Source organism: Gallinula chloropus (assembly GCF_964237585.1).
Source record: "Gallinula chloropus genome assembly, chromosome: 14".
In the NCBI taxonomy this organism is placed as follows: Eukaryota; Metazoa; Chordata; class Aves; order Gruiformes; family Rallidae; genus Gallinula; species Gallinula chloropus.
This window is the reverse complement of record NC_140099.1, coordinates 20,432,517-20,458,720: the sequence shown is the minus strand read 5'-3', so window position 1 is coordinate 20,458,720 and position 26,204 is coordinate 20,432,517. Positions and strand designations below refer to the sequence as shown.

The 26,204-nt window shown below is 53.7% G+C and overlaps 1 protein-coding gene across 1 annotated transcript; it reads right to left on the bottom strand.

Annotated features, from left to right (window-relative positions):
- Nucleotides 1–1,082: 1,082 nt before the first annotated feature.
- MIS18BP1 (MIS18 binding protein 1) lies at nt 1,083–21,563 on the bottom strand (the record flags this gene model as incomplete). The annotated part of the gene is made up of 15 exons (XM_084270389.1): nt 1,083–1,378; nt 1,543–1,600; nt 2,493–2,577; nt 3,719–3,870; nt 5,081–5,223; nt 6,200–6,372; nt 7,190–8,051; nt 9,162–9,267; nt 10,092–10,258; nt 11,043–11,200; nt 12,361–12,451; nt 14,261–14,391; nt 16,694–16,770; nt 18,380–18,882; nt 21,047–21,563. 15 exons carry the CDS (start codon nt 21,561–21,563, stop codon nt 1,284–1,286), a joined length of 3,318 nt encoding a protein of 1,105 aa, XP_084126515.1. The 3' UTR covers nt 1,083–1,283.
- Between the last annotated feature and the right edge of the window lie 4,641 nt (nt 21,564–26,204).

The following is a 26,204-nucleotide window of genomic DNA, read 5'->3' as shown; positions in this document are numbered from 1 at the left end:
CTGCGGCGCGTTGCTGCCGCGCTGCGGGCACCTGCTGCAGGGACGCGGGGTTCGGTCCTTCCCCAGGGAGCCGCTCCCGAAGAGGCCGGGACAGGAGAGGGGAACAGATACCCCCCAGCCCCTTGCTGCACAGGGAATCACAGCGCGGTTTGGGGGCAGTTTGAAGCCCATCTCCCAGGGGTCACGCTGCACCAACCCGGCCCTGAACCCTGCCAGGGATCCAGGGGCAGCCCCAGCTTCTCTGGGCACCCTGTGCCAGGGCTCCCCCCCTCCCCAGGAAGGATTTCTGCCCCCCAGCCCCTCTCCATCCCCCTCCTGCAGCTGAAGCCCTTCCCCTGGGCCTGGCCCTCCCTGCCCTGGGCACCAGCCCCTCTCCAGCTCTCCTGGAGCCCCTTGAGGGACGGGAAGAGGCTCAGAGCTCTCCCTGGATCTTGCCCATGTCAAACTTAAAGCAGCTCACAGCCCCTCTCCACCCACAAGGTTCAGGTGTCCCCCAACTGCCCTGACAACAGTCCTGTCCTCTGCCAGCTTCCAGGCTGCACCACTCCTGAGGCCAGAGCCCCTTCTGCCCACACAGGGCTTGGGATTGGCCTTCTAAGCTCTTTACATATAAAGAAACAAGGGGGAAAGAACATTCCCTCTGGGCCCAGAGATTCTGCTGGGGCAGCAAAAGGTCTCTCAGAAAGGCATCAGCCATTGGGGGATGCCACACAGGAAGGAAGAGCTGCTGCTGACTGCCCAGCCCATTCCTGAGAGGTCTGGTCCATCCATGGAATCCCTGTCTCCATTTAGGGACAAGGGGGGGGGCAGGGTTGTTGCTTTGCAGACCCTCTTTCCCTCTGCCCTCACCACCCCCACCCCCAAAAAACCCCCCAACTTTGTCCTGTTTTAGTACATTAAGGACATGGAAAAGCTCAGACTGGGAGTGGAGGAAATGAACCCCCAGTTCCCATTATGCACCAGTAACCAGGCAGCAGCACTCTGCCCTATTTCAGAAAGATGATTTATCTTTAAAAGGAACACAAGCTTGTCAGGAACAACTCTGCCCCCCCTGCCCACCCCCACCCCCCACCACAAGAGACAGGAAGGAAGGAAGTGGGTGAGGAAGGGAGACCCCCCCACTTCCCACACACAGAAAAGGACAGACGCTGCTGGAACCAAAACCAACCCCGGCCCCGGGGCCCAACCCAGACTCGTGGCCTCACAGGGACCGTGGTGAGGGGCAGCCAAAGCCCCTGGCTGCCCGGAGAGGCGTAGGAGGGTTCCACTGACACCCCCCTGCGTCAGGCGGAGGAATTGGACGAGTCCTGCTCTTCATACGATGAGTCTGGTGCCTCGGGCACAAAGAGCTTCCCCACCACCGAGCTCTGCTGCGCTTCTGCCAGGAGAAACAGGGGGTTACTGGGGGTGTGGGTGGGCTTGGGCAGCAGCTGCAGCCAGCCCGGAGAGCCACGGGGCCCACAAGCACCAGGCTGTGGGACACAAAGACCCCAGACACCCAGCGGGAGCGCGGAGGGAAGGAGTAGGCCATGGAGTACTTACTCCTATCCCAGGAGAAGCCGGCGCGGTGCGACGCGGGCGTAGCCAGCACCCCTCCTGCCTGAGGAAGGACAAAAGGCTCTGCTCAAACAGCTGCAGCACGGGGGGACGGGCACAGAGACCCCCCCCCCAACCCCAAGGACTGGCCCCCGTCCCCATGCTGCTGGTCACTAGGAACTCAGACTGTCCGGCTGCCACAGACCTGGTGGCACCGGGCAGTTTGCAGCCTCTGGGATCTCAGCTCTTCGTGGAAAAGGCAGGAGATACAGAACTGGGGTGCTGAGGAGGGGACACACACAGATTTGGGGGGTCCATCATCTGACACAAGGTGAGTTCCTGCTCGCTCAGAAGAGCTTAACCTACCTAAAGGTCACAGGAACAAATCCTGGAAAGAGTGATGCACTGAATGAATCCTGCCAGGAACAGCTCTTCTCTCACAGGAGCTTTCTCCAAGAGAAGTAGGTGCAGCACCCAGAAGCTTGGGAGAAGCAGGGGAGGGGTCCTGTCTTGAATAAGACAACTAGTCTTGAGAGAGTAGGGGGTGTTCAGCCTGGGGAAGAGAAGGCTCCAGGGAGCTCTTACAGCACCTTCCAGTCCCTGCAGAGGCTATAAGGAAGCTGGGGAGGGACTTTTTAGAAGGGCCTGGAGTGATGGGATGAGGGGGAATGGTTTAAATTGGAAGGGGGGAGATATAGGTTGGATTTAGGAAGAAATTCTTTACTCTGAGGGCGGTGAGGCCCTGGCACAGGGTGCCCAGGGAGGTGGTGGCTGCCCCCTCCCTGAAGGTGTTTAGGGCCGGGTTGGATGGGGCATGGAGCAGCCTGGGCTGGTGAGAGGTGGGATCTTAGGATCTGTAAAGTCCCTCCCAGCCCTGACTGGGATTTTCCTGCTGCTGTTTCCCACACTCCACATCGTTAGGGAGGAACTGGCTGCAGCCAGGGGCCCAGCATTACCGGCTTCTTCTTGACCTTGTCCCAGGTGCCTCTCTTGCCCGGCATGTTCTTCTGCATCCGGAATATGTGCCGGTCGCAGTCGTCCCTGTCGAGGCAACGCAGCTCCTTAGAATCAGAGTCACAGGGGGTGGCAGGGACCCCCAGAGCCCATCAGTCCAACCCCCTGCCAAAGCAGGGTCCCTAGGACAGGGCACACAGGGCGGTGTCCAGACGGGGCTGGAATCTCTCCAGAGAAGGAGACTCCACACCCCCTGGGCAGCCTGTCCCAGGGCTCCCTCACCCTCACTGGGAAGAAGTTCTTCCCCACATTGGGGGGGAACTCCCTGTGCTCCAACTTGAGGCCATCGCCCCTTGTCCTGTCCCCACAGACACTGAGCAGAGGCTGCCCATGTCCCCTGTGTCCCACCCTTCAGCTATTGATCCCCATTGATCAGATCCCCTCTCAGTCTCTTCTCTCCACTCTGAACAGCCCCAGCTCACTCAGCCTTTCCTCACAGGGGAGATGCTCCAGGCCCTTCAGCATCTCCATAGCCCCTCTGGACTCTCTCCAGGAGATCCCTGTCTGTTTGATCCCAGGGAGCCCAGAACTGGACACAACACTCCAGGTGGGGTCTGACCAGGGCAGAGCAGAGGGGGAGGATCCCCTCCTGTGACCTGCTGGCCACACTCCTCCTGATGCCCCCAGGATCCCATTGGGTCTCCTGGCCCCCTGGGCACACTGCTGGCTCATGGAACACACACAGCTCAGATTCAGGAGGAAAACCAGTGGGGCCATTACAACCAGTTGTGGGTCAATCAGCTGTGACAAGGGCTCTGGGAGTGTAACACCAGGAGGTGTTTAGTGCATGGCTTGCTGGAGCTCCCAGTGCAAGCAGGAGGCACAGCTCCATCACCCCCAGCGAGGATCAGTTCTGGCCAGACACCACTGGGGTGGCAGGGCAGGACCCAAAACGAGCAGAGAAACCTCTGCTGAGGCTGCAGCCCAACCCAGCACCTTCTCCAGGGGAAGAGGAGACGTGACTGGCACTGCTGCAGGTAGCAGAACAGGGCAAACATCACATGCTGCCAAACAGGGAGCTTTCTCTGAGCAGATCCCTGTGGGACTGCAGGTTCATACCCTAGAAGCAAAGTCATGTTCTGGTTCCAAGGGTGATCTTGCTCAGCAGCCAAAACCCAACGTTGGGACAAAGAGAAAGGAGGAGGCTGGCAGAGCACAGAGTTCCTACCTGTTGATGGGCACCAGCATACTGGGGCTGATATGGTCACACTGAGGGGTGTTCACTGGAGGGAAGATGGCTGAGACAGGAGTGATGGGGTGGTCCATCAGCAGGAAGTCATCATCCTCATGGTCATCCTGGCTGTCCAGGCAGACTGGTAACTGCAAAGCCCCATCAGAGCCATCAGTGACCTGCCCTGTCTAACACGCATCTGCTGCAGCCGTGTCTCACGGGGCTGTGACCCTCCGTTGTGTCCCTCCTCCCCCCAGGGAGGAGCCCCAGACTCTGTTCTCAGTGGATAGTCACTCCCTTCCCTTCCTCCTGCATTTGGGTCTCTGCTACATCCCTGGAGATGCAGAATCCAGCACTGGGCACAGCAGGCAGGTACCCAAGGCTGTGACACAGCAGCCAGAGGCTGCCTCCACCTCGTGTCCAGTGCTCCTCCCCACTGCTGCCCAACGTTTTGGTGGCCTTTCTGGGCTGCCACTACACATGAAAAAATCATTTCTGATTCAAATCACAAGCTCAAAGCTGACCATTTCTACTCAGAAGGAGGACTTCAGGATTACTCAGTGAACTCTGGTCCTTCTGCTTTGAAGGGAGGAGAACCAGAGAGTTTCAGAGAAGAGCAACAGCAGAGCAGGTCCTGGAGGATGGAGAGCACCAACCTCCAGGCCTGGAGCTACACAAGGTTGCCCAGGGCCCCAGCCAACCTGGCCTTGAACACCCCCAGGGATGGGGCACCCACCCCCTCTCTGGGCAGCCCCTTCCAGCCCCTCACCACTCTCTCTGTAAAGAACTTCCCCCTAATCTCTCATCTCACCCTTCCCTCCTCCAGCTTCACTCCATCCCCCTTGTCCTGCCAGTCTCTGTCCTTTAACAAGCTGATTCCCCTCCTGTTCCTCTGCTCCCTTCAGGGACTGGGAGGCTGCAATGAGGTCCCCCCACAGCCTTCTCTTCTCTGGGCTGAACCAGCCCAGCTCCCTCAGCTGAGGAAACTGAACAGCTCCTCAGTCCAAACAGGCAACAAACAGGGGAGCAACTGAAGGACAGGCCAGGGCTGGGGTGAGAGGCTGACAGAACTCCTGAAGAGAAGCCCACCCAGGGAAGCATCATGAGGTAACTGGCTGCACACGTGGGGTGTGCAGAGAGGAGAGAAAGGAAAAGTCCTGCTGAGTATTGACAGGACTTCAGAGAGTGCCCAGTCCCACAGCACAAGGATGCAGCAACCTTTGTACTGCACTAACCAACCCAAGAAATCAGTCTCTTCCCCCAAGCCCACACCTTTCACTGTCAGGAGGGAGCAGCAGGCTGCCCTGCCCCTGAAACACCAGCCAGGTGTGACACAGGCACTGGCTTCCCCCCAGTTACCTTCACTCTCCTGCTCTGAAAGGGACTGGCAGTGAAAACATCATCGTGGTCGTCCTTTGGCAAGTGGTCCAGGAAGTGTCTCATCTGCTGCTTCCTTTTGAGGGTTCCCACTTTGGCAGTTATCATACCCAGCTCCTTCTTGCCTATGGGAACCAAAACAGTTCTTGGTTTAAGATCCCAGTTAGAGAGGGGGGTTTAAAACTCCCTAACTGCAGCCAGTGCCCTCTGGGGAAAGGTCCTGCAGCATCTGTGTCCTCACACAATCCATGTTTCCAAACAGAACCCCTCCCCTGCATCTCCACTGGGAGCTGGTTCTAGAGCCTCAGGCTGGCATAGGGAGGGTCACACCAGCTGCAGGACTGTAGCACAACAATCCACACAGAGACAAGAGACACTGAGATTGATCACCCACATCAGGAGGAATAAAGTGTTCACCCAGAGGATCTGCTGCTCAGAGACCAGTTCAGCACCCTCACCTCAGCTTTACTCAAGGCTCATCAGTCCAGAGCACGTACAGGTGTGTCCTTTGCAACCCTTCAGCCAATTACTGACCCATGGGACATCAAACCCACTTGAAAGTCTGGACTTTGCTTCATAGAATCACAGAACCACAGACTGGGCTGGGTTTGGTTGGAAGGGACCCCAAGGATCACAGACCTCCAACCCCCCTGCCACAGGCAGGGACACCAACCTCCAGGCCTGGAGCTACACAAGGTTGCCCAGGGCCCCAGCCAACCTGGCTTTGAACACCCCCAGGGATGGGGCACCCACCCCCTCTCTGGGCAGCCCCTTCCAGCCCCTCACCACTCTCTCTGCAAAGAACTTCCCCCTAATATCTCATCTAACCCTTCCCTAACGAGCTATTTGCCCTTGGCTGGCAAGGCCAGTTTGCACCTTCCCAACATGCCAAAACCCAGAAAACACTAAAAACACCCCTCCTTTTCCATTGCTTCAGTCATTGCTGACACCCTCCAAGCTCTGCCACAAGCCTTTACACAGCAGGGGATAACCTTCTCCCCCCTCAGCCCCTGGGGATGTTCAGCTCTGTGTATATATAACAAATACTGCACTGAAAATCATTTCAAGCCAAGAAAATACCCAGAGACAAGATGCCTGCACCTTCCTGTGCTGGCTTTCCTGGAGCAGTGGTCTTCTTGGCACAGGCTTTGGAACCTTTGGTCTCTTGCTGCTCGAGGTACTTCTGATGACATTCTTCAGCAGAGCGGGACCCCACGGCCATGGAGACCTCCACCCAGAAGCCGTTCTTGTGCTTTGGGAAGGAGGCAACAGCCCTGCAGAGAGAACAGAGCCACAGCCCTCATCACACCAGAGCATCTGCACACCCCTGCCAAGAGAAGCACCCACAGACAGGCACCCTCTCCTCTCTGGTACCATCTCCAGATGCTTTCAGACCTGCACATCTAGCAGAACAACTCAAGCCAGCAGCTCCCTTCCCAGAGAAACTCCTTCCTTGCTTGCAAGGACATGAGCCCCTGCCTTTTGGGGCTGCAAACCCAGAAGTGGTCATTTTATCACTTACTGTGTGTATTAAACATTGCCCAGGAGTTTAAGCAATTGGATGATGTGTTAATTAAACATTCTCAGAGTTACAAAACCCAAATATAAAAGCACATCATGTTGAACACCCTAATCCGTGAGGGGAGAGCCGGGTGCCTCTGACCCTGTCTAAATCCTGAGTATGAATGCCTTTACCACATTATTTACCTACTTAGGGCTTCCAATTTGACTCACAGGAATGTTGATCACTTTTAAGGAGATTAAGGAGATTACCTGTTAAAATTAAGGAGATTACCTGTCATCAACAGGTAGAGGAGAGGAGCCACCAAAGGCTGCCTGCTACCTATGCTCCTCTCACTTTACACTGATGGCAGGGGCTGCTACAGGCTCACACATCTACAGCTGCTGTAGAAAATACTCAGTTGTCTTCTGTATTTCACTATCATTTGACTTGCTAATGGTGTTTTTAAGAAGGAATCAGAAGGCAAAGGCAGCCTTTAACATAACACAAAGAGACTGGATCTGGAAGCTCCATGCCCAGCCCCTCAGGCCCAAGGGATGCTCTCCCTGGGAAGGCAGAGCTCTACTTACCTGTAGAGCTTCTGCAACTCCTTTTCTGACCAATCACCAGCTGGACATGGAAACAGCCCCAGGGATTTGTGCACCTTCTCCCTCTCAGGTTCCCTGGAGTCTGCTGCTGAAGACCTGCCAGTCTTAGAAACTTTACTGTATGGGTTTTTATCCAGCCCTTTGGGATTCTTCTCCTTGACTGGACGTTCCTCTTCATCACTCTCACTATCAGTGTCAAGCCAATCCCTGAGCAGGGGGGCTCTGCTCCTTGCCCTCACCACCTTACTGGGTGGACAGGTAGTAGAGGGCTCAGAGCCAGGTGCTTGCTCTGCCAGCACATCAGAACCAGATGTGGGCAGGCTCTGCCTCAAGGGCAGGTTTTGGGGTGAAGCAGAGTGCTCTCCTGCCCTCTGGTCACAGGACACGTTGCTCCCATCGTCCTGTGAGCTCTCACAGTTAGAGGAAGATTTAGAGTTCTGAGTGTCTGTCTTAAACAAAGGTTGGGTTTTCCTTTTGACAGACAGTGGGATGTCTTCACTGGACTTATCCTCCTCTTTGCTTGACCCCTCTTCTGTTAAGTGCTTGTCTGGAAGAAGCTGCTTGGCTGATCTTAAACAGTATTTGTAACCCTGCTGACACTCAGCCAACTCTCCATGTTCTGTCCCTCTTTTCTCCTCTGCCACCCCTGGGTTTCTGCTCTGGCAGGTGTATTTGCTCAGTGCTGCAGGATTCAGGGAAGTCAGCTTCCCAGAAGCCTGGGGTTTCATGTTTTTACTACTGACTGCACGGTTGCTTTCATTATCTGAAATGAAGTGCCTGTTTGCCTTGCTCCCAGTGGACTCAGTTTCTCTTCTGGAGCTTGCTCCTTTCTCATTCTTCTTCCCTGGAAGAGAGGATGTCAGGGTATCACCACACACTGTGAGGTCAATCACAACAAGCAGAGACCAGCCTGGTGCAGGATGCAATGCACCCTGTGCTCAGCAGGAGCCAGGGACTCCCTCCTGCCAGTGAGGCTGCAGCCCAGCTCCCCAGAAGCCTCTCCCCACGCTCACAGAACATCAGAGCTCCTCAGGACAAGGAGATGCTCTGCTGAATGCTCATGTTGGGGTACAAAACTAAAGGCTGTTCCCTCCAAACAGCAAAGTGTCACTTGGGAGAGAAATGGCTGGGAAGTGATTCATCAGCACTGCTGGCCCTGGCTGTCGCAGAGACATTCAGCACATGTTATATACTAACCCCTTCCCCAAGGTTCACCTGTAGCTCCAAACTCATTCCTGCTCCTAAGAGATGTCCAGGACTTTACCAAACACCACTGAGTAAAACCAGCACCAAGCAAGCAAAGCTTCCTGAGGTGGCTACACCTCCTCTACACCTCCTCTACACCTCCTCTACACCTCCTCTACACCTCCTCTACACCTCCTCTACACCTCCTCTTCCAGACGTGCACCTCGGAAGGATTCGGCAAAGGCCTCCTGCCCTTTCCCACACATTTGGGGTGGAATCCTTCAGGAACAAGAGGGTACATGCCACAGACATGATGGCAGGTCCCAGAAGAGAGGCCATTCCTCTGCATGGCACTCAAGCAGCAGAGCAAATCCCTTTACATGAGACTCTTAGGAAGAGGGAAACCATTGTAAGCCTGGGATTCCTCCTGAGCCAGCATCCCCCTGCCCAGGGGCAGCACAGCCAGCTGTGGGAGGGGTTCTCATGGACAGGAGACAACCTGTGTCTGCCCATTCCCTCCCACCCCAGGCTGCCTCCAGATGAAGAGATAATTAGGATTACCAAGGCTCCCAAAGGGAATGTCAAAGCACTGAACAGAGGATGAGGTAGGAAGCTGTAAAACCTTGCATTAAGGCCACTCTGATAGTTCTTTAGTGAAGAAGCAATGGGCCACTACAAACTTTAAACACCACCATCCTGCTCCAGCCCCTACTCACAGCCCCACTGGTCCTAGTCAGTAACTTTAAAATAGAAAACCATTTATTTTTACCTTGACTTTGGCTTTTTGATTTTTCTTTAGATGCCTTCCTTACTTCCTTTTTTTTCTTCTTAGAGATGGAACTGGTCTTTTCTCGGGGTTTTCCAGCACTAAACATCTTCAAAATAAACCAATGTATGTTTTATTTCTGGAAAGGATTATGTATTGAGCCTGCCAACACCTGCTCTGAAAAAGTCAAATGCTTGCAGGATGGGAAGATGCAGAAGTCACCTATGTTGGCCAGTACCTCCTAAGCACTCTTTAGTGCACGTGTGTTCAAACAAACCCATGCAGTCACAGCAACTGAGCCAGGCTCCCTGACAACTGAAATATTCTAAAACTCAAGTTGAAATCTCAAGACCCAGAAGGGCTGGGGTGGTGGTAAATTGAACACCCCTCTGCCCTGCTGCAGCTGAGGACCAGTGGTAGCACTCCCCTGTTCCACATTGCCAGCTAAGCTTCAAGATGAAAAGACTTGGGAACCAAGCCATGACCTGGTTTTTGTTCCATGTCACTCCTGTTTGTTTGCTTCTTTTAAAATATTTTTATAATGTTTTCTGTTCCCAAGGGTATTTAGAAACAGGATATGGGGGCATGGTTTAAACTAGAAAAGGGCAGATTTAGGTTGGGTATTGGGAAGAAGTTTTTCCCTCTGAGGGTGGCGGGTCACTGGCACAGGGTGCCTAGAGAGGTGCTGGAGGCCCCATCCCTGGAGACATCCAAAGTCAGGCTGGATGGGGCTCTGAGCAACCTGCTCTAGTGAAGATGTCCCTGCTCACTGCAGGGTGGGACTGGATGGGCTCTGAAGGTCCCTTCAACCTGCCACATCCTGTGAGTGTGTGATTCCTGCCCCAGCATGAGCTGGGCTTTGTTAGGTACCCAGCCAGGTGTGTTGATTATTTTGAAGCCCAATTTAGGTAACAACCTGTGTAGGAGTCTCACCATGCTCAGGTAATCCACTCCACCTTGTTCCACAGTCACATTCAGGTTCTGATCCACAAACTCGCGCTGCCCACACCAGAAGCTGAGCGGGGGCTTGACCAGGCGGCCGCTGCGCGTGTAGTGCCTGCTGCAGTCCCTGGGTATGGAGCTGTGCCTCGGGGTGCTGTCTGCAGGGCAAACACAACCAGCAGAGCTTTGGTCTGAATCCTGCACTGGAAAGTCAGGCTTTGCAGATTGCTTTGCAAGCATGGGAGCAATGCTGCACTGAAACCAGCTCATCTGCACTGACTGCGTGGAGAATATCCAGCTACAGTGTCATGTTGTTCTTTTAAAAGCCCTCAGGTTAGAGAGGCTGAAGGTTAGAGAGGCTTCAGCCTTCATGTGGCTGGAGAAATAAACCTCACAAATTATAAAGCTTACTGTTGGGAGCCTTTTTCTTGTGCTTTGTTTAGGTTCTAAACCCTGTAGAAGTCAGATAGGGAAGTAAAAAGGTAACGAAAAGTTGGTGCACTGGACTGTAACGGGAGAAAAAGTAAATCAGCTTTTATAAACCAGCATCTGGTGATGCTACTAACAAATAGTGCAATGAAGCTTGGCCAAAGCCCTCCTGGAATCTTGACAAGATATCAAAAAGAAGTCAAAGTTAAATCCAGAAGCAATTAAGTGTCCATAACAAAGCCAGGACTGCACCACAAGGCAAAGAAAAGCCAGGCAGGTGACTAGGCTGTGACTCTCCAGCCATTCCCTCGGTGGTTGTAGAAAGCCAACGCAGTGAATGTTTCACAGCCCCAGGTTGTGATCACTCTCTGAAACTCAACTGTGGTGAAAACATTAAAATACCATAAAATAAACCTGCTCAGGGAACTATGAAGAGTTAATACTGGCCAGGCTAAAGAAGGGGATGGGCACTGCATGGGAGGAGCCCCAGGGATGGAGCTGTTAAATACTCACAAGCATTTTCACTGGTGGTGGGCAACACTTCATAGGTGGTGTTTCCAGTGTCAGGTTTCTTTTCACCTCTTTCTGAGACTCCTGCATTTTTCGCCTCACCTGTGAACACTGAGTCACTCTCTTCATTTTCACCTTCAGAGTTTTGCTTTTGTTCTTTCCTGATGATTTGGAGTTTAGGAAAAGAAATAATGAACATCTGAAGCACATTAACTTTACTGAACTCAAAGCCTCCTTGCCTCAGCAGAAGCCCCACAGCCCAGTGCAGCTGGACTCAGAGACTCACCAGGCTGGAAAAGCCCTTTAAGCTCATCAAGTCCAACCGTCCCTGTCCTGTGCCAAACCAGATCCCTGAGCACCTCATCTCCCCTCTGTTAAACACACCCAGGGCTGGGGACTCAGCCCCCTCCCTGGGCAGCCTGTGCCACAGCCCCACAACTCTCCCAGGGAAGAACTTTTCCCTCCCAGCTGAGCTGACCCTGCCCTGGGGCAGCTTGAGCCCATTGCCCCTTGTCCCATCTCCTGTCCCCTGGCTGAAGAGACCATCGCCCAGCTCTCTGCACCCTCCTGGCAGGGCAGGGGAGGTGGGGAGAAGGTCTCCCCTCAGCCTCCTCTTCTCCAGGCTCAACACCCCCAGCTCCCTCAGCTGCTCCTCAGAGGATTTGCCCTCCAGCCCCTTCCCCAGCCTGGTTGTCCTTCTCTGGACTCACTCCAGGACCTCAATGTCCTTCTGATGGTGAGGAGCCCAGAACTGAACCCATCACTCAAGGTGCAGCCTCACCAGTGCCCAGTCCAGGGGCACAATCCCCTCCCCAGACCTACTGGCCACACTGGGTCTGACACAAGCCAGGATGCCATTGGCTTTCCTGGCCCCCTGGGCACACTGCTGGCTCATGTTCAGCCTGGAGCCACCCAACACCCCCAGGTCCTTCTCCACCTGACAGCTCTCCAGCCAGTCTCCCCCAGCCTGTAGCTGCAGGGGGTTGTTGTGTCCCATGTGCATCTCTCTGCACTTGGCCTTTTTAAACCTCATCCCGTTGGGTCTCAGCCTATGGTCCAGTCTGTTCAGATCCCTCTGAAGAGCCTCCCCACCCTCAGGCAGAAACAAACAAGCAGAAAAAACCAAACCAGCATCAGGAAGGAAGGTAAAAGGGTACCCTTCCAAAGCAGGGACCAGTGTTTGCCTGGAACACTGTCTGCATCCACACAACTGCAGCCTTTTCTACCCCTCTACTATAGTATACTTGAAGAGGCATTCTTAAAAACCCCAATAAATCCCTAAGAGAACAGTGCCATGAAACAGAATGTCCAGAGAAATTACCTCCTCTTTTCCTTGAGAAACTCCTCAACGAATTCCTTCCACTTCTTGGAAAACCCATAGGTAAATCTCTTGATGAAGCGGTAGGGAAACCCTGTTGGAAGCAGAAGGAGCATGATCAGCAGCTGAGCAAGACTTCAGGCACTGCTTATCTCAGGAGGTGACAGGCCACTCCTGTCAGCCCACACCAAGAGAATCCCAGGAGCTGAGCCCCTCCAGGAGGATGGGGAGTGAAAGGCACTCTCTCCTTAGCTTATTTAACATACAGGGAAAGGCCCATCTAGCCCCAGTGAGGGAAGGATACCAACAGCAGGGCACAGAAGCAAGGGAAGTACAGGGGAACCTCCCCACCAGAATTAAAGGCAGTGTTAGCAAAATCTAGTTCCTTTAAAACACAGCCAGCTCCGTGCTCCCAAAGCTCTAAAAACACCAGCTACAATTAATGCCTGGTAGTAATTAGGAATCTGACACTGGAATCATGGAATCAATGAATGTGTCAGGTTGGAAGGGACCTTCACAGTCCATCAAATCCCACCCTGCAGTGAGCAGGGACATCTTCACTAGAGCAGGTTGCTCAGAGCCCCATCCAGCCTGACCTTGGATGTCTCCAGGGATGGGGCCTCCACCACCTCTCTGGGCAACCTGTGCCAGTGACCCACCACCCTCGGAGGGAAGAACTTTTTCCTAACATCCAGTCTAAATCTCCCCTTTTCCAGTTTAACCCATCATCCCTCATCCCATCACTCCAGGCCCTGGGAACAGTTCTTCCCCAGCTTACTACAGGCACCTTTCTGGGACTGGAAGGGGCTATAAGGTCCCCCTGGTGCCTTCTCCAGGCTGAACCAGCCCAACTCTCCCAGCCTGGCTTCACAGCAGAGCTGCTCCAGCCCTTGGGTCATTTTTGTGGCCTCCTCTGGATGTGCCCCAACAGGTCCAAGTCCTCCTTGAGCTGAGGGCTCTAGAGCTGGACACAGCACTGCAGGGGAGGCGTCCCCAGAGCAGAGCAGAGGGGACAATCCCCTCTCTGGATCTGCTGCCCACACTCCTGGTGATGCAGCCTAGGATGGGGATTGTCCCAACCCATGAGCAGGATCCTGCACTTGGCTTTGTTGAACCTCATGAGGTTCCCCAGGGCACACTTCCAGCACGTGCTGATCACAGAATCATAGAATCCTAGGATGGTCTGGGTTGGTACCCACCAAGCCCAACTGTCAGGGTAAGACAAAGCATTCACATCAGCAGTGTGTTCAATCATTGAATCACCATGGAATCCCAGACTGATCTGGGTTGGAAGGGGCCCCAAGGATCACAGAGCTCCAACCCCCTGCCACAGGCAGGGACACCAACCTCCAGGCCTGGAGCTACACAAGGCTGCCCAGGGCCCCAGCCAACCTGGCCTTGAACACCCCCAGGGATGGGGCACCCACCTCCTCTCTGGGCAGCCTGTTCCAGCTCCTCACCATACTCTCTGCAAAGAGCTTCCCCCTAAGATCTCATCTCACCCTTCCCTCCTCCAGCTTCACTCCAGCCCCCTTGTCCTGCCAGTCTCTGCCCTTTAACAAGCTGATTCCCCTCCTGTTCCTCTGCTCCCTTCAGGGACTGGAAGGCTGCAATGAGGTCCCCCCACAGCCTTCTCTTCTCCAGGCTGACCCAGCCCAGCTCCCTCAGCCTCTCTCCATAGGGGAGCTGCTCCAGCCCTCTGAGCATCTCCGTGGCTCCTCTGACCCCTCTCCAACAGTCCCACATCTTCCTTGTGTTGGGCCCCAGCTCTGGACACAGGACTCCAGCTGGGGCCTCCCCAGGGCAGAGCAGAGAGGGACAATCCCCTCCCTGTCCCTGCTGCCACCCCTCTTGTCCAAAGGCCTTCCTGGTTTGCAGTGCACACTAGGAATCGTGTCCTTACCTTCTTTTCTCATGTAAGCTGCATCTATGTTTCCCTGCAGCAGGTAGACGCTGCCGGATGACGTTCTCACTCGGTTCTGCGCGATGCGCTCTGTGATGGTGTTGCTGTGCCACAGCAAACCCTTCATATCCCTGGGAGAAGACAGGCAACAGGGAGAACAGGAAGAAACCACTGCTTTTAGAAAAGAAGGGATTCCAAACTGGAGAATCGATACTCCATGGGAGGCTGGCGGTGCGACATCATTTATAGGTGATACAGACAGGGGCAGTGATGGCTACGAAGGGGATGAAGGGCCTGGAGCATCTCCCCTGTGAGGAAAGGCTGAGTGAGCTGGGGCTGTTCAGCCTGGAGAGAAGAAGCCTGAGAGGGGATCTGATCAATGGGTATCAATAGCTGAAGGGTGGGACACAGGGGGACATGGGCAGCCTCTGCTCAGTGTCTGTGGGGACAGGACAAGGGGCAATGGGCTCAAGTTGGAGCACAGGGAGTGCCCCACCAATCTGGGGAAGAACTTCTTCCCAGTGAGGGTGAGGGAGCCCTGGGACAGGCTGCCCAGGGGGTGTGGAGTCTCCTTCTCTGGAGAGATTCCAGCCCCGTCTGGACACCGCCCTGTGTGCCCTGTCCTAGGGACCCTGCTTTGGCAGGGGGTTGGACCCCATGGGCTCTGGGGGTCCTTTCCCACCCCTACCATGCTGTGAGTCTGTGTTAGTTTTCCTTTTCTTAGCCTGGAAGAGGAACTGTTCTGGGCTTGTCTTGTCCTTGGCCAGGAGACAAAATGAACCTGTCAGCTGCTGTGAACGTGAGTCACACAACATCAGCCTGACAGGAGGCTGCAGGAGGAGGTGGGGCTCAAGGGCTCCAGCCAGCTCCTTACTGAGGTGAAGTCATTGTGTGAGTTACAGAACTGCCAGCAGACAGCCCAGGTGTGTATGTTCCCCTGGACTGGATAGTTATTTCTGACCTTCCTATTTAGAGATAATAACTGAAGGAGGCCCAACATGTGCCATAGTTGGAGCTGTTGAGGAATTAAGGGGCTTGGTGCTGCATGAGGAGTAACAGACCCAAAGCAGAGAATCCACATGAAGTGCTGGGGGGGGTTGTTTTGGTTTTTTTGGGGTTTTTTTAAATATACTTTTAGAATAGTAACTGACAGAGCAAATGACAGAACAGCATTAAGGACTGAACCCAAGAGGGCAGTGAGAACCTTCCACCATACAAAACATTCCCAGAAGTCAGCTCAAAGGGTCTGTAAGGCCACCTGAGATACCATGTGTAAGCTACACTTAGACACACAGCCCACAGCCAAACAGACCACACTGCTGGCAGTGAAGGGTGTGAGGTGAGGGGATGGGGTGTATCTGTACAGCCATGGATCAAATGCCAACCCCTACAAGCCCCACAGACCATGGAGCCTCCTGGCATCACTCAGGGAGCACACCAAATCGCTTCCTGTGACAGTGCTGGGTGAGGTCCTGAGCTTTCAGCAGGTAAGTAACAGTAGTAGGGAGTTAGTAACTACAGGAAGAGCAGGAGAGTGTGTTTTCACAGTGTCTTCAAACAGCTTAATTGCAAGCTCTCTTTCTCCTTTGTTCTGACACTTGCTTTTGTGATCTTACAGCTATTTGAATAGAATCTGGCCATAAATATAACTACCCCCCCAAGAGAGTCACTCTTGAGGAGGAGCAGCTCCTGCCATGGTTCCCCACTTTGCAGTAGGAGTAACAGTGCCACCATGAACTGGGCAGGATCACGTGGCTGATGGCATCTGTACTGGGCTTGACTTAAAGCAGCCACACAACAGAACTTTAATGAAATGAAGTAGCAGCTCCTGAGACACACACACACCCCCCTCCCCCAGTCAACAGCAGATGGGGGCATCTACTAGACAGACACATTTGTCTTTATTCCTCTTAAGTTCCTTGATCAACTCAGGGCTGGGCTCTGCAGGAAGTATTTAGCCAGTAGTTCCCTGTATGTAGGCTCTCTGCTCTTCCACACAGGAAGGAATTCACCTCTTTTCTCATCAAGGAACTTGAAACATCCCTTTGGCATTTACCAAAGGCTGAGAGTAACTTCTTTGAAGGTGCAGCTCCCACGGGTCTTTTTCCTCCACTGTTCTTCACCCCCAACCCCCAGGGAACCAGCTCTGAAGCAAACAGGTTCAGCAGAGGACAGGTAATGCTTTAAAAACCAGGCAGAGCTGTAAGCACTGTCACAAGGGTTGGGATACAAAGCACTGTGTTCCCTGTGGCTGGGGAGAAAAGCAGCAGCAACCTGTGTGTGGAACTGCTTCCAACCATTCCCAAGAGATCCCCAGAACACAAGGAGCTACAGCTGTTAAGCCAAGTGAAGGTGTTACAACCTTTCTGGCTGTGATACCAAAAGGCACCAACACCTCTTACATCTCATTTAAATCAGGGATCTTTTCCTTACTTCCGTTTCCCTTCGACGTAGATGCCAGAGTTATCATCCATCACTTCAATTCTCCAGCTGGATAGGCAGATGTTCTTCTGTTTAAGGAAGAAAAGTCATAAAAATGTCATTTTTTTTACATCAGACTGAGCTATGCAACAGCAAAACAGAAATCAGCTACCTTGAGAAGATATGTAGGCACCATCCTCCAGAGCAGAAATACTGAAACCAACAATCAGGCTGGGGTCTAAAGCACAAAGGCAGGCAGCAGTTTCATTCATAGGAGCTCTGGAGCAATTTCATGCTGACTTTCAGAAGACAAATTCATTGGCCAAAACCTCTAACAGACCCAAAACCTCCTCACAAAGAACACCAGTGCTGTGCCTCTTACACGGTGTCAGCTGCCCTCTTGCTGCTAAGAAGGAGAGCTACCCATGAACAGGAAAACTGTAGTTACCAGCCCCAGCCACTGAAAGCAGAGAGCATCAAACTGTGTGTGGTGCTGGGAATGCTGCCACACACACAGCTGCACTGCCTCCACTTCCACACCACAGCCAGCAAGCCAGGGGGCTTCAACTTGTGGTCTGGAAAACTGTGTGTGAAACAGACCACTTTGTTTTTAAAAAAAGCTTTTTCAAAAATGGTGTTTTAACACCTGAAACTGCCACTGTTTCTCCTCCTGACTTCAGTTGGTAACTCCAGACCCTTTTGACCACCAGCCTTGGCTGCACTGATGGTCTTACCAATGATTTAACCCCACATATTGGTTCCTCAGCCAAAGCAAACCCCAGAGGGGTTCTCTCAATGCAGAAAGCACACCAAACATGCTGGAGGGAGGGAGAACAACACAATTAAGAGACTGTAATCCCACAGACTTCTCCCAGGAGCAAAGGAAACTCTAACCTGGGGCAGGTATGAGCCCACCAGTTTCCTAGGGTAATCACACTTCCAACCACACCACCTCCCTTGGGAATTATTTAGGAAGATGTAGGTACTGCCAAGTGTGCACTGAACTGAAAATACTTGCAGGCTACTCTCCTAGGGGAAGATTCCTGTTCTATTTAATTCAGGAGAAGTTTGGATGTTCTGTAGGAAAGCCAAGACTTTTGCCTCCCAGCTGTACAGGTTCAGTTAACTTTATAACCCTCCTGAGCCTAGAGCTAGGAAAAAAATCTCCCCTTCTTGGCTTTCTGGAGACAGAAGGTCCAAGACCTGGACTGCAGAGGACAGGAATGGTTGGACTTAATGATCTTAAAGGTCTTTTCTAACCTGGTGAGTCTGTGATTCTGTGACTGGCTGGTGATGTCTGGCACCTCCACCCTACCAACACAGAGCAGGTAACATAATAAAGACATGACACACAGAATCCCAGAACTCTTTAGGGTGGAAAAGAGCTTTAAGATCATGAAGTATCACCATGAACTGCCAAATCCACCACACATGAGGCTCCTTCAGTCCATCTGTGGCTTTTGAACACAAACCCAAAAAGCCTTTTTTACAGGAGCAGAAAACCAACAGCACTGGACATTGTTATCTCATGATAAATTCTTTTGATGGAAAAGCATCTCCCAGTACAACCTCATAAACAACAGTTTCTTCTCTTCTGAGTGCTCAATACTTCTGACAAGCAAGAAAATAAATGGCAACACCAGCTCCAAGCAGCCCACAGGAATACATCAGATGCCCTGAAGTATGAAGCTTTCCCACCTCTTTGTCTGCTTTGCCATCAGCTTCATCTGTATGAGGTTTCTCCAAAGGCACCTTAGGCCCTTCTCCAGGCTTCTGCTTCTTTGGGATGTGGATTTGGGGAGAAAGGAGCATAATATCACATAAGCACGGTGAAGCCTTTCGGGAATTAGTCTCCAGGAGCTTTGCTACTTCACAAGCAGCTTCCTTATCACTTGGCTGCAGCTCTCTTCTGTCTTGATGAAGTTCAGGATGTTCTTCTCCACCTGCCTGCCCTTCCTCTACCTGACCCCTGCTTTCAGCACGGGGGGGTGTTAATGTCAGAGGGTCAGTCAGTGCACTTGGAGGCATTTCATCAGCTTCCACTGGTTCCACAATGAAATGATCCTCATCACCCTTCTCAGTGGCCACAGACTCCACAGACTGGTTCCCCAGCAGCTGAGCAGGTTTGACCAGGGGTGTTTCTGTGGTTGTGGAAGGAGGAACCTTCTGCTGGACTGGGGCTGAAGGTGTTGGATCTGCCCCTGAGGGGGAGAAAAGGAAAGACAAAGTGAGACTTGGGAACTAGTGACATGATACATTCATGAGGTTAGCTGCATTTTAAGAGGAGGAGGTTGGATTGATTAGCACCACAACAGCAAAAGCACTGCCCTGTTTCAGCAGTTAGCAGCAAGGCACCCTGAGCCTGTTGGGACCAGCTTGTCCTCACCCCAGATCAACACCCCTCCCATTAAACACTTACAGAAATCCCACTTTCTCCCCAAACCCAGCTGTATCTATTAACAGCACATATTTACCATCTCTCCTGCCTTCTCTTTAATAAACTCTCCTCACAGACCACGACAACCTGTTCTCACAACAGCCAAACTCTTAGACCAGACTTCAAGCTCTGGACTTGTAGCCATGCCACTGCTGTGCTGGGAGCTACAGGCACTGGGGGCTGAGTTTCAGATTAAGTCCAGATTTGAAGTTGAACACTTACTAAGACTTTGGCAAGCATCCCCTTCCTCAGCTTCCTTTTCAGAGCAGAACTACAGGATGGAGGCAGGGACAGGCTTGCAACCAAGTAGCAATATGGGAAAAGACAAGTGAATTCATCATGGAACCAAAACTTTTCCTTTTATATATTAAAAGGGGGAAGAAAACCCAAAAGGATCAGAAGCCCACAGCTCTAAACCATAGTTCAACCACTCCTAACACCATCTCCAGGTTGTTTGCTCCATTTCCCACTGCACACAGGCTGCAAAGAAAGAACAATACTCTGCCAAAGCATGTGAGAGATGATAAGAACAGAAACCTTGAACTCAGGGAGGCTTTTTGAAGTGTTTTTAAGAGCAATACCAAGTACCTTGTTGCTGCTGCTGCTGCTGCTGGAGGAGTTTTGCCTTCACACGCAAGAAGAACTTCTGAGGCGACTCCAACACAGGAGGTGCCACAGGCAGGGCTTTTACAGTTCGGTTCTCAGGAATCAGAGCAGAAACAAAATCTGGAAAATAATAACAATAATAATACAAGCTAAATCTTTGAATTTGGGAAACAAAACATTGTCATGTGGTAAGGCAGGAGAAGCCAAGCGCATCCTTCATAAGACACTCAACTCCACTATACCATAATATGTTCTCTTTCCCTTCCCCAGGAAGGATGGGCAATGCACCTTTCCCTTTCCATCACAGGGTCAGGCATTACACTGAGAAACACATGTGTGAACACATGTCTGGCTGTACCCCAACCCACAGGAATCCAGGGGAGTTTGGGGTATGGTTTATAGCAGTAAGGTCTAACAAGTAGCACAATACCACCTGCTTCTGATGCCAGGGCAAAGCTTGTGATCTCATGATGGAAGGGAAAAGCATCCCTGTGGAAATCTGTCCTTAAATAGGAAAGCAAACTTCAGGAGCCTTCACTCCTTATAAAAACCACACAATTAACACATTGGTGTGGGTGGGAAGGGACCTCAGAGTCCCTCCTGCCACAGGCAGGGACACCCCCCCAGCCCAGGGTGCCCCCCAAGCCCCATCCAACCCGGCCTTGAGCCCTGCCAGGCACACAAATCCTCACCCCCACCCAAAACATTGCACCAGTGGAGTCTAACTGATGATAACAGTGAAGGAGAACTGATAAACCAGCTGACAGCTCGGTCCCTCTCCCACCCTGGGTGACTGCAGCAGGGAAACAGCGGGGCAGCACAGCAGGACACCTTCCTCCCCGGGATACCTGCTGGCTGCAGAGGAGCACCGCCCTGGGACAGCCCGTTCCTACTGCCTGCAGCAGCCTGACAGGAGGGGACAGGGCGCTTCCCAAGCTCCCATTACACCCCCGGTCAGGCACAGAACCTGCACTGGAAAAGCCATCGGACCAGCAAAACGCCCGGGGCAGGATTTCAAACCCAAAACCTCCTTCCCCAAAGCTTTCTGCTTCCTGTCCTGGCTGCAGGGAGGAGTGAAAGGAGTTGATTTCTTTCTTGTTTTAACTTACAAAGCGTGACTCCGTTGCGGGGGGTCAGCCCCCTTCAGAAACACGACAGAGGTGCAGCCAAAGCCAGAAAAAGGGGGAAAAATACCACGGGAAAGGTGTGGGGAGAGGGAGTGGGGGGGATTCCTTGAGCGCCAAGAAAGGGGAGGAGCCGTAAGGGGAGAGACCCGCGCCGGGCCGGGGGCTGCCCGCAGCCCGGGAAGCAACCGAACGAACCTCTGAACGACTGGTCAGCCCCCTTCGGCTCCTCGGCGGGTCCCTGCCGGCTCCCGAGGGCGACAAGGGGGTTCTCGGGCTCCCGGTCCGCCTTGGCGGCGAGCAGGTTGGGCGCCAGGCTCAGGTCGCTGCCGCAGGCGCCCTGAGGCGCCTTCCCCTGGTTCTGCCGCAGGGACCGGGCCTTCATCCGCTGGAAGATCTTGGCGGGGGTCTCCAGGGCCGCGGGCTCGCCCGCCGGGCGCTTCAGGCTCCACTCGGGGCCGGGCTGGGTCTCGCCGGCCTCTGGCGGCTTCGCGCCGCCGGCCGCCGGCACCGCGGGCTGGAAGAGGCCGGCGGCCGCCGGCTCGGCGGGAAGACTCTGCTCGCCGCCCGCCGGCTCCGCGGCCGCCCTGAGGCTGCTCTGGGCCTTTATCAGCTCCTTCAGCGGGGTCAGCTTGCCCGTGGGCACCCTGCTGAGGGGCACCGACAGGAAGGGCAGCTGGCGGCGGCCGCCGGCGGAGCTCCGGGGAGCCGTCATGGCGACCCCGCCGCGCTGCCTCACGGCGGTGGCGGCAGCCGCAGCCTGAGCCCAGCCTGCCCGCTCCCGCCAGCCCCTCAGAGCGCGGCGCGGCCCCGCCCGCCGCGGCTGTTACAGGATTTGAGCCGGGCCGGGGCCTCCGGATTGGCCGAGAGAACACGGAGCGTCACCGCCCGCCGGGGCGGTTGGAATCTGGGTGGGAAGGGGGGGGGGGAGCGGGAGGTGCGGAGCGTCATTTAAGGGGAGGCAGCGCAGCGCTTCGGGCTGGTTCCCCCCGGCGCGGGTGGTTCGGGCCGCGCTGCCGCCGGCGCGATGAGGCAGCCTGGGGGCTCCGCCTGATCCCGGCTGCCTGGGGCAGCGTGAGGCCAGCGCAGCGCCGGGAGGGCGGTTCGGCGGCTCGGCCTGGCTGGGGGGAGCGCCGCAGCCCCTCGGCGGCCTTGCGGGGGCTGCCGGGGCGCCTATGCCCGCGGGACCGGGAGAACCAGCGGGGGCCGCCGCCCGCCTCGCCAGCCCCGGGGCCTGGGCCGCACCCCAGCGGCCCCGAGCTGCAGCCGCGCGTAGGTGTTCCCAGAGGCACCGAGCGCTCCCTCGGCTTCCCGGGGGCCGCGGGCAGGCTGCCGGCTCTGCGCGGAGGCCCCTCGGGCGGGGAGCAGTGGGCAGGGCCGGGGGATGCTCTGCCCGGCGCAGCGACTCGGAGCTGCCGGGGAGGGTGAGAAGTGGCCCCGGTGTGTGCTGTAACTGCCCGTATGCCTATTAAAGAAGGAATATCTGCATTAAAAGTAACGATACCGGGTATATTCTGCCTCAGTTTGCTGTTTTGCGGCTTGGTGCTTTCATCTTTTTGTAATTAAATTCTTTGGGCTTCTTACAGGAAAGGCGGTTGCTAATTAGCGGCCCAGGTTATGTAGCAGAGAGTAACCGGCAACCCTGAGCTTGCTGCTGCCCTGCGAAGTGTCTGGGAGCCCATGAGCAGAGAAGAGAAACCCGGGTGTGCAGGTGTCTCATTGAGAGCCACTGGGATCCTGGGGCGCATCAAGAGGAGTGTGGCCAGCAGGTCACAGGAGGGGATCCTCCCCCTCTGCTCTGCCCTGGTCAGGCCCCACCTGGAGTGTTGTGTCCAGTTCTGGGCTCCCTGGGATAAAAAAGACAGGGACCTTCTGGAGAGAGTCCAGCGAAGGGCAACGAAGATGATTAGGGGCCTGGGACATCTCCCCTATGAGGAAAGGCTGAGTGAGCTGGGGCTGTTCAGCCTGGAGAGAAGGCGGCGTAGGGGGGACCTAATTAGTGTTTATAAATATCTTAGACTTGGGATGCAGGGGGAATTGGACAGCCCGTTTTCAGTGGTCTGTGGGGACAGGACAAGGGGCAATGGCTGTAAGCTGGAGCACAGGGAGTTCCACACCAACATGGGGAAGAACTTTTTCCCAGTGAGGGTGAGGGAGCCCTGGGACAGGCTGCCCAGGGAGATGGTTGAGTCTCCTTCTCTGGAGATATTCAAGTCTCGTCTGGATGCCTATCTGTGTAATGTGAGATAAGGAGCTGCTTTTGCAAGGGGGTTGGACCCGATGATCTCTTGAGGTCCCTTCCAACCCCTAAGATTCTGTGATTCTGTGTCAGTTACAGTGGGGAGCGTGTTTGGGTAGGATATAAGGTGTTGGAGCCTCCCAGGGAGTGCTCCTTCGTGTGCTGCTGAGCTGCTCCAGACTAGATCCACCAGGGAGATTCCAGTCTGTAAGGGAAGAGGCTGGGTGGGTGCTGCCTATGGCACAGAGCCCAAGAGCAAGTGTTTCAGAAGGTCACAGAATCACAGCGTTACAGGGGTTGGAAGAGACCTTGAGATCATTGGGTCCAACCCCCTGCCAAAGCAGGGTCCCTAGGGCAGGGCGCACAGGGCGGTGTCCAGATGGAGTGAAGCTGAAGGAGGGAAGGGGAGAGGAGATATTAGGGGGAAGTTCTTTGCAGAGAGGGTGGTGAGGGGCTGGAACAGGCTGCCCAGAGAGGGGGTGGGTGCCCCATCCCTGGGGGTGTTCAAGGCCAGGTTGGATGGGGCCCTGGGCAACCTTGTGTAGCTCCAGGCCTGGAGGTTGGTGTCCCTGCCTGTGGCAGGGGGTTGGAGCTCTGTGATCCTTGGGGTCCCTTCCAACCCAGCCCAGTCTGGGATTCTATGAATCTGTTTATAAATGTAGTATGAGCAGTTTCTAACAGTGTGCATTGCACTGGGAGGGCTTAGCTCCTCTTAAAAGCTAAAAAAAAAAAAAATAGCCTGTTTGACCCACAGTTTATTCCAGTGGTATCTTGTTCCTTCCATACTTTGTTAAATACTTACCAGATCAGCTTTTGCCTAAGTAATTAAAAGCAATGAAAGTCTCTTGTGCTTGAGTTATTTTCAGGAGCCATCATACGTTTTCTTCCTTCCAGAAGGGATAAAAGGATCATAGGTCTGTGTATGGAAAGAAATGCTGAGTGTGCATGGAAGAATCTAAAATGTCTTTCTCCTAACTGGTCCATGAGCAATTTTGGCAGCAGCTGCAAAAATCCACATGAAATAGGCTGTGTTGTAGACTGTGTGTGAAGTCCAGTAACCTCAGAGCCAGATCTGTAGTGTGGGTAAGCTGAAGAATCTTCCATGCTGAGGGCTTCTGGCTTCTTCACATTATTTGCATGGAAATACTTAAGATTTTCTGGGTTTTGGGGGGGACCTTTTAACAGGAACAGTCAGTGAAGCAATCCTGGAAAATCAGATATCCACAGAGTAAGTACAGAGGCATAAGGATAAATGCCTGGAGTCCTCTGAGTGGTTTTACCTTACAGCAGCCTGGCAGCCACTCTTCTGGGTAATGTTTTCATCCAGGAGAGTTGCCTGGTGAATGAAAGACCAAGGGGACAAACAGATTCTGCTCATCCTTTGTCACCTGCAGCACCCAGGAGAGAATGCCCAATGTCCTGTGTTCCCAAAACAAGGTTCCAGTGGGAGAAGCACAACAAAGGGAGGGGGCTTGTGTGGAATTAAATATCCTTCACTGTGTTCTGTTTAGCCAAGATAATTAATGCTAATAATTAAAGAAATGCCTTGCCCTCAGGGTTTCCATTCTGCACAGCTATTGTGAAGCTCTGTGGAGAAACTTGGTCTTTTACTGATCCTTTCCTTTCTGGAGCTGTTTTCCCAGTAGCTTACTAATGGTGTTGGTTGTATCTACATGTCTGCCTAGCTAACTGCTGTGTAACTCACTGTGCTCCTGTGCTCTGCCTGTTTTATTATGGGAGACATTCTCCCAGCTCTGGGAGAAAAATAGTCTTAATTTTCCATAGTTTGGTTTTTTTTTTTTTTTACCAATCAGGTTTTTTTCATTCAGAATTTTGAGCTCTAAATTGATTTTATGGCTGAAACCCCCTTGCTGCTTCCTTTGTTTGGGAGGTTCATATTTCATATATACACATACAGGGAGGTGTGTGCAGGATGGTTCATTGCTGGCTTTGTAATTGAGAAACACAGAACAATCTCCATTTAACCCAAGTAAACCTTTTCCTGCTGCAAATTACTGAGGGAGCTCATGCATCTCTGATCTCCAGCCTGTTTCATGTTCCTTTTCCCTGTGTAGGCCAGACCTGGGGCAGCTGGATGAAAGTGTTACACTAAAGCTGTTAGTTGTGGGGTATTTACCTAAACCTGCTTCAGGTTCTGGAGAGTTTGAGACTGGCTGGGGAGCTGTCAGGCAGAGAAGGACCTGCGGGTGTTGGGTGGCTGCAGGCTGAACATGAGCCAGCAGTGTGCCCAGGGGGCCAGGAAAGCCAATGGCATCCTGGCCTGTGTCAGACCCAGTGTGACCAGTAGGTCTGGGGAGGGGATTGTGCCCCTGGACTGGGCACTGGGGAGGCTGCACCTCGAGTGCTGGGTCCAGTTCTGGGCTCCTCAGCATCAGAAGGACATTGAGGTCCTGGAGCGAGTCCAGAGAAGGACAACCAGTCTGGGGAAGGGGCTGGAGGGCAAATCCTCTGAGGAGCAGCTGGGGGTGTTGAGCCTGGAGAAGAGGAGGCTGAGGGGAGACCTTCTCCCCACCTCCACTGCCCTGCCAGGAGGGTGCAGAGAGGTGGGCGGTGGTCTCTTCAGCCAGGGGACAGGAGATGGGACAAGGGGCAATGGGCTCAAGCTGCCCCAGGGCAGGGTCAGCTCAGCTGGGAGGGAAAAGTTCTTCCCTGGGAGAGTTGTGGGGCTGTGGCACAGGCTGCCCAGGGAGGGGGCTGAGTCCCCAGCCCTGGGTGTGTTTAACAGAGGGGAGATGAGGTGCTCAGGGATCTGGGTCAGCACAGGACAGGGACAGTTGGACTCAATGAGCTTAAAGGGCTTTTCCAGCCTGGTGACTCTGAGCTTGGAGGTGTTCAGTGGATGAGCAGAGTCCTGCAGGCGACAATGCTCTTGTGGTTGGTTGGGCAGGGAAGTGTTCCCTGGGAGAGGTTTGTGCTGCCTCCTGTCTGCTCCTGCCAGAGCTCAGCACATGTCCTGAGGCAGCGTTTTCCTGGCAGGCTCTTGGGGAGTATGGAGTTTTCTGAAACACTGAGTTGTTCAAAGTCCCAAAGACCTGGGATCAAGAGAGATGACTGAGCATGGTCTGGGGCATGGCTTTTAAATGACCTTAAAGGAAA